Source organism: Schistocerca nitens, chromosome 1, assembly GCF_023898315.1.
Source record: "Schistocerca nitens isolate TAMUIC-IGC-003100 chromosome 1, iqSchNite1.1, whole genome shotgun sequence".
NCBI lineage: Eukaryota > Metazoa > Arthropoda > Insecta > Orthoptera > Acrididae > Schistocerca > Schistocerca nitens.
The window spans coordinates 992574023-992590465 of record NC_064614.1 but is presented as its reverse complement, the minus strand read 5'-3'; the positions used below and the strand labels follow the sequence as shown (position 1 = coordinate 992590465).

The following is a 16443-nucleotide window of genomic DNA, read 5'->3' as shown; positions in this document are numbered from 1 at the left end:
AAGAACGATTCACAACTATGTTACTGTAGTTCACAGTTGTCATGGTGACTTGGATTACCTCTGTAGGTCCCATGGTAGTCCAGATAAGTGTCCTTCCATAGGTTCGCCTGGATGACAGTGTATTTGGGCACGACCATTGACATGATGTAACGAAAAACGTGATTCATCCGACCAGGCAGCGCGTTTTCATTGTTCGACGGCGGTCCATCTCGACGAAGTTGTGGCCAGTGCAGTGGTGATTGTAGAAGTCGTTGGGTCAACATGGGAAGATGAAGGGCTCGTTTGCTGCGGAACCCCGAGTTCAAAATGTGCTCTGAGCGGTGTGTTCCGAAACACTTTAGCCTGCACTAGCATTGTGCTCTGTCATCAGATCACCCCGAATTTTGTTTTACAGAGCAGACATACCTCCGACATCCAGGTCTCGTCCTCGTGATTTCACTGTCCTTCAGCCACTTTCCGTAGATGCTTGCGACTGTAGCACCCGAACAACCAACAAGCGTTGCCGCTCTAAGATGCTCATGGTGCACAAGCGTTAAAAAAGAGCTCGTGGTACCGTTGTAGCACGTTGTCCCTTTCCTCTGCTTACGTACACACGTGTATTACTCGACAACGTGAAGTATACCGGCTATCATAATGGGAAGTAACATGATCATGCGACCAGGTGTCACGTTCCAGTTAAAGATAGTACACTTCGTCATCTCGCAGAGCTAGCACAGAAAGCGATTGTAGAAATTGCCTTCGCGGGCTGCCGCGACAGGTTGTTGTTAACTCCATTAAATTTATTCACAATGAGAAGAAGAAAAGAATGACAGTGCTAAGGGAAATGATGACGAAACATACAGGCTGGTGTGCAAATTTCGGTAGTAGGGGCACGATCCTGAGCAGAGTGGAATTTACATATTTACCCCGAAAGAAGAAACAAACCGCACACAGTAAAAATCCCGTTGACGATATGGATAAATGTATTGTTAGACAGCAAAAAAACGGTTCAAATGGCTCTGAGCACTATGGGACTCAACTGCTGAGGTCATTAGTCCCCTAGAACTTAGAACTAGTTAAACCGAACTAACCTAAGGACATCACAAACATCCATGCCTGAGGCAGGATTCGAACCTGCGACCGTAGCGGTCTCGCGGTTCCAGACTGCAGCGCCTTTAACCGCACGGCCGCTTCGGCCGGCGTTAGACAGCAAATTCAGCGATATTTATGAATGATGCGAAGGAATACCAAACATTGGGGAAACGTCACATATTTTATCACACAGTACTGAACTTAAAGGCTAGAACGGAAACTCCAAGAAAAATTGTTCTGTTTAAGAAATTTGATATTAAAAGTTGGCAGCAAAGATGAGTCATCAGGTGCGAGTGATACAACGTAGCGTCAGAAAAGACTTACTACAGTAACACCAATATTTACGAAAGAATGACCCATCAGAATTAAACAGCCAGTGATTTATTCAAATGAACCGTGAATTCATGCACAATAGACTGTGAATAAATGTTATCACGTTGTTAGTGCGGCAGGTGGAGGGGGGGGAGGGGGGGGAGAGCGCTCTACTTTTAAGAATACCGCAGTGTACTATGTTACTGTCAGTCTTCTCTGTTTCTCGAACGTAAACACGATGACGCTGCCAACGTGAGCAGTTTTCAGTTAGTTTTGCCGGGTAATGCCATGCAATCCGTGCCACTGGCGCTGAGAAGTTAGTACTGATGAAATCCGTGCCACTGGCGCTGTGAAGTTAGTACTGATGAAATCCGTGCCACTGGCGCTGTGAAGTTAGTCCTGGCCCGCTTCATTTGTAGTCTGTCGTTCCCAGCGCGTACCACTGGAGTGGGGATTGCTTTGCCTTTATCGTTATCTTCACAGTCTCAAGGAGCAGGCAACGGCCTGTTTTAGCCCTGTGTTATGGGGAGTGTAAACTTTCATACTCCTCTTTAGAGTTGACCTTCTCCCCTACAACGGCTCACTTACCTTAGAAAAGGGCACATTACGTCCGATGTGAGGCAATTCCGTGATTATGCGCGCAACATAAAGTGACCAGAGCACCGAAAGAACTTAGAACCACATCAGGGAGTAACTGTCACGTCTTAATGATTTCAGTCTCAGGCGAAGTAAACTGATGGCTCTTCACGACCAGAAATGAAATTCTTTGACGGAGATTTGAAAGTAAACGAGAGATAAATCTTTATGCCCATGCAAAAAACGCTTATGTCCTCTTTTCATCAACAGAAATTTTGAACTAATGTCATATTTATTGGAAAATCTGTTAATGAATAATTTAAAAAATCTAGATCGTGTGATGTAGAGTAAAAAGTAATTAATAAATCCGGAGACTCCAAGACTTTAACTCTGAAGTGAATCTGCGATCCTTCAAGACTGTATACATGATTGGTTCGCTTTCTGTAAGAGTGCCCACAAAACGTCAGTTTCTCCGCTTTCCCTTTATTCTTTTATCTCGAGCATCCTAAATTCCGCTACGCATTTCAGACGTTTTCGTCGCCCATTGCTGTTCTGTTATCCATGCTGATGTTGGTGTTGCATGGAGTTATAAAATTAAAAGAATTCTGAGAGCTGATGATGAATGATTGATTTGCATCGGAGTAAGTGAGAGATATAGTGGAAACGAGAAACGCTGTTTGACCTAGGAAACAACCTTGAAGGCAATGTTTGAGATAACGAAGAACTTTGACGTGTGTTACGTACCCTGAACTCGTGTAACAGGCGTATCACTGTAAGTGACTAAGCTAATGTTCTACTTTTCATGACACTAATTTTCAGTACAGGAGCGGTTCGTTTACCTCACTAGGTAAACTTGACGATTTTAGTGGCGAATCATGAGCAACTGTATGGTATCAGACGTATTTCCGTAACAAAGAACGAGAAGACATTAATGTGCAGACACTTGTCTTGGAGAAAACTTACTCCATCAAATTTGTCGTAGCCTCGTGGATAAAATCCGTTGGGCTTTGAACTTGGGTAAAATCTGTTGGGCTTTTAACTTGATTTGACAGGGACGTACGACAATTGTAATGCACAAGAAATCCCGATTATTTCTCTTTTTTCTGGCCTTTGTTCCGTAACTTCTCGGGGTCGGCATGTTGTTTTTCGTATTTGGCAATGTTACTGATGGATGGTGGCGGGTTGGCCTTCCTGACGCCGTCACTTCCCCGCCGGAACGGAATTTGTGTATCCCATCTGTCTGCGCCTTGTGTTCTCCCACGTGAAAGTGCGAGACCGTTTTCTAACTATTTGCGAATCAAATGATGATGACGACAGCACTACACCCAGTCTCTGGCGGAGAAAATCTCCGACGTGGCCGGAACTGGAACATAGGCCCGGTGCAAGGCAGCCAGACGCGCTAACCACTCAGCTAATGGGGCGTAACTGAAATTATTAATTATGAAAACTTTGCTCTCAGTTTCAGCATTTGTGATTAATAACAAAAGCGTTGGTTTGCCAACTGTAGTAGTATACGTTATAATCGTGTTATTTTAACAAAATTTATTTTGTACTAAGACTATATTCTTTACTGGTACGAATTACAAAACTTGTTCTGACGCGATTAAATCTTTCGGTCCCACATTGAACTGCACCAGACCTTTCAGCGCTAGGTGGCACTGCACCCTGGGCTGGAGGCCCTCGCCTGGAGATGAACAGTGAGGTGACCCGTACTTGGAGGATATCTCCCCCAGAATTCTGCATAGTTTTGCTGTAGGCTTCTCCTTATATCTGATTGGCGAGCTGCGGTTCATCACCTCATCAGCGAAGTTATTTATTAGGAACGGGCCGGCCGGCGTGGCCGAGCGGTTCTAGGCGCTTCAGTCTGGAACCGCGCGACTGCTACGGTCGCAGGTTCGAATCCTGCCTCGGGCATGGATGTGTGTGATGTCCGTAGGTTAGTTAGGTTAATTAGGTTTAAGTACTTCTAGGGGACTGATGACCTCAGATGTTAAGTCCCATAGTGCTCAGAGCCATTTGAACCATATTTTAAAATTAGGAACTTCAGTTGCTGTTGTGTAACGCCCACGTCTCCTCTGCTAAATTACACAAATATTCACGCAGATTGTTAGTTACTGAAAGAATTTTTGCTCCATCGTCAGTAATGTTTAGTTTGGTTGCAACTCCAGGAGTTAAGTCCTCTGACTTAACCAATTTGTCAGGTCCCTTCGACTATCTACATAAAGGATGATTATAATTAAAGTTCCAATTTCAAAATCTGAAAAAAGAGCCGCTGCTCAGAATGACCTCAAATTGGAAGGGAATATTATCGAAGAAGGGGGAAGCTTTATGGAGGCAAAAAGAATCTAACGAAAATTTTCCCATTAGATGGCTCTGTAAGTGTCATACCTTAAATGGCTTCGGCTATACGGCTACCGTGTGAGTTGCACTTTAAACCAACAACATTGTACAATGTGCATGACCGCACAAGTTCGCCATTCAACAGTTGTGACACTGTTTCTTAGGTAAGCCATTCGCTGTAGCAAAGCAGTGCCACATCGGATGGGAAAAATCAGTTTTTAATTGTCTTTGAGACCAAAAACCGCATTAAAAATATAAAAAGGCCAAAAGTCGCATAAAATCAACAATCAAATCGGTTTTTAATCATCTTGAGACTGGCACGAGACATGTTCAGTATACTGTCCACCGTTTCGTGACGCAAGTTGAAACCTAGAACACCATGTTCCACAGCAGATAGGACTGTCTCGCAGGTCTCGTTCAAAATCTGTTGCACAGTTCGTTCCTTCAGTTCAGCTACGTTTGTAATCGGAGGACTGAACACAGCCTCTTTCAGATCTTCCTTCGAAGCAAAGTTCCTTTTTTTTCCTTTTTACAGCGTTTTGTAACTGGAAGTTTAATTATTATCACACTACAATTTACTATCGTAACGTACAGACTGAAACACGTCTGGTCTTGGAATGGACGTTGGGGTCGATCGTGAAATGTCATTGTAACACCTTTCTCGACGTTGCTGTAGCTGTAAAAGGCTTAGGGATTTCCTCTGACCTAAGCATTACGATCCTATGCAAATACTTGTAAGTATTATGCGATAGATTTAACAGAAATTATGAAGATCTGTTCTGATTGTGTTGCCGAGTTGAGTGTACATTTGTTAATGTCGTTGTTTAATGTTTTGGTGACGGGGGAACATTTCTGTACAGGGAGTACCCATGCGACCACTACACGGCTGTGATCAACGTGACGTTGCTGAGCACGGGATGTCCGCGGACCCACGTCCACGAGACAGCGCTACAGCTGCTGCAGATCTTGGACCGGCGCTTCTTTGGTACCGTCGGTCCGCTGCCGCCCGCAGAGGGCGACCTGCAGGGTGAGTACCCCTCACCCACAAACCCCTACTATTTGTGCGCCGGGAGCGACGGCCAGAGCGTTACACAGCATCTTGGCCCAGGCAACAGAGGGTGGTAAGCTGGAAAAGGTCTATTGTTCTGTACAACAGACTATCCAAAGGTACCACTCATATGAGTAGCTTTTATGATGGCCATCTAGCAAGCGGCGGATACCAGCTCATTGTTTGTGTGTTGACTCAGATTCGTATCTCACCTTTCCCCAGTTTGTGCCAGAAGGCTGCATATTCTAAATTAACTTTTGCTTCAGCCGCCGAGCTCTGGGATGGTTTTATTCTAATGCACTATGTGATCAAAAGTATCCGGACATCTGGCTGAAAATGACTTACAAGTTCGTGGCGCCCTACATCGGTAATGCTGGAATTCAATGTGGTGTTGGGCCACCCTTAGTCTTGATGACAGCTTCCATTCTCGCAGGCATACCTTCAATCAGGTGCTGGAAGGTTTCTTGTGGAATGGCAGCCCATTATTGACAGAGTGCTGCACTGAAGAGAGGTATCGATGTCGGTCGTTGAGGCCTGGCACGATGTCGCCGTTCCAAAACATCCTAAGTGTTCTATAGGATTCACGTCATGACTCTGTGCAGGCCAGTCCATTACAGGGATGTTATTGTAGTGTAACCACTCCGCCATAGGCCGTGCATTATAAACAGATGCTCAATCGTGTGGAAAGATGCAATCGCCATCCCCGAATTGTTCTTCAACAGTGGGAAGCAATGAGGTGCTTAAAACATCAATGTAGGCCTGTGCTGTGATAGTGCCAGCAAAACAGCAAGGGGTGCAAACCCCATCCATGAAAAACACGACTACACCATTACACCACCGCCTCTGAATTTTACTGTTGGTACTACACACGCTGACAGATGACGTTCACCGGGCATTCGCCATATCCACACCCTGCCATCAGATCGCCACATTGTGTACCGTAATTCGTCACTCCACACAACGTTTTTTCAATGTTCAATCGTCCAATGTTTACGCTCCTTACACCAAGCGAGGCGTCGTTTAGCATTTACCGACGTGATGTGTGGCTTATGAGTAGCCGCTCGACCATGAAATCCAAGTTTTCTCAGCTCCCGCCTGTCATAGTACTTGCAGTGGATTCTAATGCAGTTTGGAATTCCTGTGTGATGGTCTGGATCGATGTCTGCCTATTACACATTACGACCCCATTCAACAGTCGAAGATCTCTTGTGACTCAACAGGCAAGGTCGGCCTGTACGCGTTTATGCTGAACGTGTCCCTTCACGTTTCCACTTCACTATCACATCGGAAACATGGACCTGCGGATGTTAAGAGTGTGGAAATCGTGCGTACAGACGTATGGCACAAGCGACACCCAATCACCTGACCACTTTCGAAGTCCGTGAGTTCTGCGGAGCGTCCCACTCTGCTCTCTCACGATGTCCAATGACTGCTGAGGTCGCTGATACGGAGTACCTGGCAGTAGGTGGCAGAACGATGCACCTGAAATGAAAAACGTTTGTTTTGGGAGTTTCCGGATACTTTTGATCACATAGTGTATGTACTCTGTTCCTCCACGTACCAGTGTCCATTAGTCCTTTTCTACAGGTAAGGAATGTGTAATGAACGTGACCCGACGGGTCTTAGCTACAGACCTTCAGTTCGCGTGATTCCTGGTTCTCCAGCTGTTGCTCACCGATAATCTGAAAATAACTGTTTGTAGTAATTCATTCCCAGGTCATCACTACACATTAGAGCAACGACAGATCAAAAAGTAAGTTCATTGTATTCAACTTAGATTCCGATAGTCATTGTTTGGCTGCGCCTTCCATTCTCTAAACACCTTTTACTGACTATCAATAACTAGACTATTCATCAACTTAAAACTAAAGCACATGGAGAAAATATATGTGCCGAGCTGTCGAAAACATTACTCAAACGTGTGCGACAATATCAGAAATCACTGTGTATAGAGTAGTCACATATGACAACACTGCGTGTACGTGTAACAGTCCATTGCCCCAGCAGAACTTACAAGGTTGATGTAGATTGCGGTAATACTTGCAATACCAACGATCAGGAAATTCATGGAAAGCGAAGACTAAAAGTTAAAATATTATGAGTTTGTTTTCAATAACTCGTACATTTTTGTTAATGTAAAGTACACCACTGAGTGAGGAAAAGCTATAGATGGAACTGCAAGGATAGAATTGCGTTTTTTAATGTGCCTTTAGTAACTGGAGGCATTTTGAAGTGGAGGTAGAAGAAACCGGCGAGACAGAAGAACACAAAGAGAAAAAACAACTATTGGAGAAGAGATAAAATTGCTAAAACTACCTGAGTTACTCTAAGCTGAAGGGTGCGTAAAGAAATAAGAGAAGATGAACATAAGTATGAACGTGTCAACATGGTTCTATTAGCTACCGCTCCACTGCTGAAAGAGATTGTCATCTTGCGATATAATAATTATGATTTATTGTACTGTCAGCATTTGCAGCCATTTTTCATATCTACTTGATAACATAATTATATCTCACTGATTCATCCAGCTAGTGCGCGTTTTTTTACGCTGTGAGTTGGATTGTTTACATGGAATTTTAGGTTTCTGACTATATTAGGTAAATAAGGATTTCACATTAAAAAAAACGGAGGTTACACATTATACAGTCTCCATTGGGCGATCATTCAGTGAACAGTGAATTTCCGTCAATATAAGGACCCAAATGTTTGTACTGCTAACGAATACCATTATTTGTCACTGTTTCTGTTCCGACTATGACGCTGAAATTTATATAAAACAAGGAGGGGTATACCCATTTTAGTCTTATTTGCCCTACAACTAATCTTGTTTTCACACCGCGTCACACACAACACCTCACAAGTCGTGTGAGCAGTTGTTTTACAAAAAATAAAAGTTTTGACTGTGATCGCGTTACTGTTAGTTAATTTAGGCAATTGGATTCAAAGTTAATTGTTTTTTGTGTATATATATAACTTAACGGATAGGGTGAGCAGCAATCGGCGACTGTTTGGTGATGACGCTGTAGTATACGAGAAAGTAACTTCATTGAGTGACTGTATAAGGATACAGGATGACTTAAATAGAATTTCTGTTTGCTGTGATGAATTGGCTGCGTAGAATAATGGAAGTTAATGCGGATGAGTAGGAAAATGAATTCTATAATATTTGAGTACAGTTTTAGTGGTGTTCTACTTGATACTGTCAAGTCGATTAAATATGTAGTCGTAAATTTGCAAAACGATGTGAAACCGAAGGAGCACATAAGGGACGTACTGGGGAAGGCTAATGGCAGACTTCAGTTTACTGGGAGAATTTTGAAAAATATATCTCATCTACAAAAGAGACCACTCAGAACACCAAATGTGACCCAGTATTCATTACTGCTCGAGTGTTTGGGATCCGTACCAGGTCGGATTGAAGGAAGACAACGAAGCAATTCGGAGGCGGGCTGCTAAATTTGTTACCGGGAAGTTCGATCAACATCCAAATGTTCCAGAGATGCTTCGTGAACTCAAAGTGGAATCTCTGAAGGAAAGACGACGTTCGTTTCGCGAAACATTATTGAGAAAGTTGAGAAAACTCGGGTTTTCGACGGATTGTAGAACGATTCTACTGCCGCAAACTGCCATTTCGCATAAGGACCACGAAGACAAGAGAATTTAGGGCTTGAGCGGAGGATAGACAGTCGTTTCCCATCGCGACTGGAATAGGAAAGGAAATGACTAGTAGTGGTTCATGGTACCCTCCCCCACACACCATATAGTGACTTGCGGAGTATTTATGTAGCTGCAAATTCTTCTCCAAAACATATCATCATCAGTGTACAAAACAATGAAAATTGTAAATCGTTTCAGTATGGTCACACAAATTTGTGAATACGTACGTATCGTAGCAAGGTAAACTTACAGTGCCCAGTCCCATTTGGACATACCTTTTAGTGAGTGAAGAAATTGCAATAATTGAAACAAAAATGTCAGTTACTAATGAACTGCCTGCATTAACTGTTTCGTGGGGAAGCTGTGAACCAACTAATTTACCAGAACACCCGCTCACGTTAACGGCTACGAAAATATTCTGTATGGTAAGTTGATCTACAGCTCTAATTTCATTGCATGGCTGTTTCATAAATACAAGCAGGCGTAAGTAAACAAACGCTTGTTATATTTGTGATCAGTGAAATGCAAAATAAAAATTCTTTATAGTTTTTCTTGAATGTTTGTTGAATGCTTCTGTCAGAATGAATTTTCTTTTAGATTCCTGGTTGGCTTTTCGTGAATACATTACCGATCAGGCAACTTTATGACCCTTCTTAACTGAATTGAATCGTTAAAAAATTTTTTGTGCTCAAGACAACACAAATTTCTTGCAGTCTTTGTTAATAAAATAAATTTTTCTATTTAAAATTATCACTCTAAGGATGCTTCCAGAACTTTGCCCAGAAACTTGTTACAGGCACCACGACTGCAGCTACATTTCCATCTATACTGTCCAAACCACTGTGAAGTGTATGCGAAAGGGTACATCCCATTGCACCAATAATTAGGGTGTTTTTCGCCCGATCCATTGACGTTTGGAGGGCAGGAAGGATGATTGTGTAAATGCCTCGGTTCGTGCTGTAATTACTCTAATCTTATCCTCTTGATCCCTACGGGAGCTATACGTAGGGGTTGTAGTGTATTCTCTGAACCATCATTTAAAGCCAGTTCTTGAAACTTTGGAAGTTGGCTTTCTCGGAATAAAATACGTCTATTTTCAAGAGCCTGCCGGTCCAGTTTCTGCAGCACCTCTATGACACTCGTCCGCGGATCAGACAACCCCGTGACCATTAGTGCTGCCCTTCTCTGTATACGTTCAGTATTCCCCGTTAGTCCCATCTGATAAAGGGCCCACAAAGTTGAGCATTGTTCTAAAACTGGTCGCACAAGTGATTTGTAAGCAATCTTCTTTGCAGACAGATTGCGCATACCCAGTATTGTACCAATAAACCGGAGTCTACCACCTGATTTACCTACGACTGAGACTATGTGACCATTCGTATTACAACCAAGTATGCGTTGACCGATTCCAACAGTGACTATTGATGTTATAATCAGAGGATACTAAGTTTTTTTTCGATTTGTGAAGTATATAGTTTTACATTTGTAAACATTTAAAGCAAGTTGCCAGTCTTTGTACTATTTTGAAACCTTATCATGATCTGACTGAGAATTTATGCAGTTTCTTTCAGGCAGTGCATCATCTGCAAAATGTCTGATGTAACTGTTAACATTGTCCGCGAGTTCATTAATATACTGCATGACTAACAAGGGTCGCAACACACTTCCCTGGAGCGTACTAGATATTACTTTCATATCTGTCGATGACTCTCCAGCTAAGATAACGTCTGCGTCCTATCCACCAAAAAAATCGTCATTCCAGTCGCAAATTTCTCTACATGCCTCATGCAGTCGTACATTTGGTAATAAGCGTAGATGTGGTCCTGAGTCAAATGCTTTTTAGGAAATCAAGAAATATTGCCTCTAATCATCTTTTGAATGTTGCAGTTTTTCTTATTTCCGTGCTTGCTATAAAATTGGAGAGGAATTCCACCTTATGCAAGACACCTTCGTAGTTTTGTTTTCACCCATGTATGTGCTATCTTCAATGGGTTTGTTTATTTTCCTTCTGCAAAATTGTTACATGTTAACATTTAAACAAACTTTCAGTACAATTCATTTTAAATTTGTAAAGTGAGCGATTATTGTCAAATGTTTTTACATTAGTTTGCATACAGTACAGATTCGACATATGTATCACTAACTTGACACATTCTATATTGTTTATTTAAGATATGTCTAAAATTTCTCGTTTTATAGTACATTTGGAAATAAAATGGATGTATACATTTATTTATATACCTCATATGGAGCTATTGGATATTTAGCTAGCAGCTTTACGTCTACTACGCAATCTACAGCTTGTCATATACTGTAAAAGTAGAAACTTGCAACATATCATAAATAAGCAACATAGAATGCCTCAACTTAGTGATACATATGTCGACTCTGTACTGTATGCAAACCAAAGTAAAAGCATTTGACAGTTATCGCTCATTTTACAAATGTAAGTAATTTGTACTAAAAGTTTCTTTACAGGCTAACATGTAACGATTTTTCAGAAGGAAAATAAACAAACCCACCAAAGATAGCGTAAATAGTGCTGAAACATATCTGGGTGAAAACAAAACTACAAAGGTGGCTTGCGTAAGGTGGAATTCCTCTCCAATATTGCGTCTGCCTGACTGTTTTGATCCAAAGCTTTCAGTATGTCATGTGATAAAAGTGCGAGCTGCGTTTCACATGATCGCTGTTTCAGAATCCATGCTGATTGGCATAGAGGAGATTATTTTCTTCGAAATATCTCAATATGTTTGAGTTCTAAGATTCTACAACTAATTTATGTCACGGGTAATGGACGGTGGTTTTGTGGATTCCTTCTGTTACTCTCTTAAATGTGTGTGACCTGTGCTGTCGTGTAACTATTGGGCAGGATTTTTGTTCGATGGCTCTCCAGTAGATTATAGTTGAAAGACTATGGGTCGAGGACAGTCTGTTTGCACAAGTAAATCAAACTGTACTGGTAACAAAACACACAGTAAATACTGACCCTTGTGATTCACAGTGATAAAGAAATCATTATATTGCCCGGAGGCGACGATGCGAAGCTCTTGGTCGGCGTCGTAGAATATTTTGTTGTTTCAGCCTTAGCGCTTATGAGCCTCACGGTTGCTCTTCTTCCAATTAACAATTGCCATGGAGCAATGTTTTCACATTTTATACATTTACTATCGGAGTCAGCGACCACCCGAGACAAATATTTCCATGGAGTAGTATGGATTTTTGCCTCGTATAATATCCATAGTGTGTTCACTATGAAGGCTGACTGCTGTCTTGCGCTGTATACGTGGTTGTCGCGCTCTCCAAAAGTTTCCCACGTTTTCCTTGGCGTGCTTTCTCTTCCTTGACACAGAGGGACTTTCATCCAGCTTTTCTTCTCTATCGTTACAGTCGTATCAACTTGATGCGTGAACAATAACCTATACAATGTTTTCACTAGATACTTTACATGTATAGAAATGATTCATACACTAAAGCATCCAATACCGTACGTAATACGGAATTGAGCACTAGATGCCACAAGTTGCGGGCCCGCCATTATGAAAGGAGGTGAGAGTATTGTGATGATAGAAAAGAAGCAGTGACAGGAGGATGGTTTTGGCAGGAGAATTCAGTGACTTCGAACGTGGACTAGTCATTGGATGCCACCTAATTAATAAGTACATTAAAAACTTCTGAACCCTTCTAAACCTGCCCGAGTCGCCTGTTGTTGCTGTGTTTGTGAAGTTGAAACGTGAATGAACATCCACAGCTGATCTAAGACTACGTAGAGATCATGTTCTCACGGATAGGGGCCGTCCAGCATTGTGGCACGGTTGTAAAAATTCGCATGAAATCAGCGCACGGAAAGAATCACTTGAGTTCCAAAGTGATAACAAAAAAATGGCTCTGAGAACTGTGGGACTCAACTGCTGTGGTCATAAGTCCCCTGGAACTTAGAACTACTTAAACCTAACTAACCTAAGGACAGCACACAACACCCAGCCATCACGAGGCAGAGAAAATCCCTGACCCCGCCGGGAATCGAACCCGGGACAAAGTGATAACAGCAGTCCATCTACCACAATGGCTGTGCTTAGTGAGTAAAAAGGAATAGGGGACAACACCTCATGAGCCACACATTTAGACAGTGTTGAGCTACTGCCACTGGACAGTGGTTGATCGAAAACGAGTGATTTGGAGTGATGATGGACCCCAGCGTCCAACCTTCTCTGGTTTCGGCTCTTGAGGAAGAGCGGACTGCCGCTCGTCCACAGACATTCAGTCATCTCTCTGAAAGTGTCCTCAGCAGTGTTCAAGCCGTCATAAGGGCTAAAGGTGGACAACTCCGTGTTAATGTCTACTAATAGGTACACGGATACTTGTGATGAGCTAGTGTATTTGATACAAAATCAGAAATGAACGTAAATAATGACAGAATACATATAAAGCACAGACAAAAAATCTATAAATGATTGAAAATTATGAATGAAATAAAACAGTTGGTATTCCACCCTCTTGTTCGTTGTGTACTCCAAAAATGAATTTGTGAATGGCCATACCGTGAAAAATTCTAATCGTGCTGAAAACTGTGACAGCGGGACGTGTGTCGTGCCTGGACAGCTCAGTCGTTAAGAACCTGGGAACGGCAAGGTTTCGATTCCGATGTCCAGTACGACACACAGTTTTAATCTGTCAGGAAGTTTCATAATAGCGCACACTCAGCTACAGAGCGAAAGGTTCATTTACGATCCAACGCTAGTTTTTGAATAGTAATTTGAAAGGTGTTGACTAGTAACAGCACTGTAACCAGCCGGTGTGGCCGAGCGGTTCTAGGCGCTTTAGTCTGGAACCGCGCGACCGCTACAGTCGCAGGTTCGAATCCTGCCTCGGGCATGGATGTGTGTAATGTCCTTAGGTTAGTTAGGTTTAAGTAGTTCTAAGTTCTAAGGGAATGATGACCTCAGATGTTAAGTCCCATAGTGCTCAGAGCCATTTTTGAACCAGCGCGTAGGCAAAGCTGTCATCAGTTGACCGCTTTGGGTACAATAAAATGTAACATTCCATAAAGATTAAGATTTTCGCGCCGTTTCTAGTATTCTGCCAAACAATGGATGAGTTTGTTTGCAGAGCTTTACATTACTAGGAGGTGACCTTTAACTAACCATCCTCTCGTACATAAAAAAAATGCGAGTTTATTAAATACGCAAGTTGAAGTATGTTCGCTGACAGTATCTAACTTGTTCTTGACGGTCATCTTAAATTCGAATGCACTCCTTAAATTGATTTCGGAAGATTTCTCGCCCATACTGGCATCTTAGCAAGTAGGGTTACAACGATTCCTAATTCTTATTTCTTATGGCAAAATTTCTCTCTCTCTCTCTCTCTCTCTCTCTGTGTGTGTGTGTGTGTGTGTGTGTGTGTGTGTGTGTGTGTGTGTGTGTGTGTTTGTTTTGAATGTGATTCCGGCACATTATGTATGTAATTTTTGGTGGAGTATGTATTTCATCAATTAATTTGAAACCAAGTGGGCATAAGAAATTGAATCATCTGTTTTCCAGATTGCTCCTGAAGCGTCTTGATTACGGATAGTTCTTCATACATCGTTATAATAAGGCGTTTATTTAATCCTCAAATAAAAAGAAACTAAAACTAGTAAGCGGAAGCTCATTATGGAGATTGTCCGACATTCGTGTCTGGCCTTTGCGTTTAGCGGCCATTCTGCCACTGTCTTGCAACGTAAGCAGCTTGACGAGTCACAGACCACAGACGCTTTCCATTGCTGCACTTACATCCGCTTTGTGCGACGTGGAAAAGTTTGCGCTACAGCAGTTGTTTACATACCACAAGATGTATATTAGGGGTAGCTGCCACGTCGCTCTCATTAGTCTCCGCTGTAAACACACGACTAACGTTCAGGGTCAGTCCTTCGTTAGCTACGTGCGCTGCTGCGGTAGTCCGCTTCCTCACTGCTTACGTTAAATAATTTGTGCCGGCCGCGGTGGTCTAGAGGTTCTAGGCGCTCAGTCCGGAGCCGCGCGACTGCTACGGTCACAGGTTCGAATCCTGCCTCGGGCATGGATGTGTGTGATGTCCTTAGGTAAGTTAGGTTTAAGTAGTTCTAAGTTCTAGGGGACTGATGACCATAGATGTTAAATCCCATAGTGCTCAGAGCCATTTGAGCCAAATAATTTGTTTCGTGTCGCGCCGACGGCACTAAACAGTTCGCGTTTGACAGTACTCATAAACTTCCACTGTAACGAAATGAGAACATTTTGTAACTGAATAATGAAGTCAACACTTATTCATCCCATTTTCATTGGTTGCACTTCCGTTCAAGCCTACGCTGCAGACAAATACACCCAGAAAAGATTTCATAAGTCTTAAATTTATATTACATATTAATAAAGTTCTTTTTTCTGAACTGCTTGCCTTGCTATTGCTAGTTTTTATTTTATATCACTTCCCCTACGGTAATTATTTACTATTTTGCTTCCCATATAGCAAAACTCGTCTACTTTTAATGCCTCATTTTTCCATCTACACTGCTGGCCACCGTAAATGCAACGCCAAGAAAGACAAGAGGTAGCACAACAAGATTTATTTTGTAGATAACATGTTGACCAAGTATCAAATGATTACGTTTACAGACGTCTGTGACATGTGGTTCCTGCCAGAATCAGTAGCCAGAGTAGCCGCCATTGTTGGAGATCACCGCTGCCACACGTCTCGGCATTGAGTCAAAGAGACGTTGGATGTGTTCCTGGGGTACAGCAGCCCAAGCAGCTTCCACACGTTGCCAAAGATCATCTGGTGTGGCAGCTGGGGATGTAATCTGGGTCACTCGTTGAGCAACCATGGACCACATGTTTTCTATCGGCGAAAGATCCGGAGAGCGAGCCGGCCAGGGAAGCAATTCAATCTGGTTATTGACGAAGAACCTTTGGACAATGCGTGCCACGTGTGGTCGCGCATTATCCTGTTGAAACATGGCTGTGGCCGAGCCCTGAAGGTAAGGAAGGACAACTGGCTCCAGCACCTCGGATATGTAGCGCCGGCTATTTAAAGTACCGGCAATGCGTACTAGAGACGTGCGAGAGTAATATCCAATACCGCCCCATACCATAATACCCGGTGCAAGACCAGTGTGTCGGTGCATAATGCAGCTGTCCAGCATCCTCTCTCCACGGTGTCTCCACACTCGAATCCGACCATCGTGGTGCTGCAGACAGAGGCGTGCCTCGACAGTAAAGACAACGTCATTCCATTCTGCCGTCCACATCCGTCTGTCATCACAACATTGGCGACGGAGACGTCTGTGGTTCTACGTCAATGGTAGACGAAGCAATGGACGTCTTGCGGACAGACCACTCTGCTGTAAACGGCGTCGAATGGTACGCGCAGACACTGGATGATGCGTTACAGACGCAATGTGCTGTGCTATGGTTCGGGATGTCACT

At 42.9% G+C, this 16443-nt stretch overlaps 1 protein-coding gene across 1 annotated transcript in view; it reads left to right on the top strand.

Moving 5' to 3' along the window:
- The window catches only part of LOC126195200 (protein furry), a 1217589-nt gene that overhangs the window by 515439 nt on the left and 685707 nt on the right, over positions 1-16443 (top strand). Inside the window, exon 24 of the mRNA XM_049933718.1 lies at positions 5160-5326. Within this exon, the coding sequence (XP_049789675.1) occupies positions 5160-5326 (167 nt within the window). The remainder of the gene's footprint in view (positions 1-5159; positions 5327-16443) is intronic.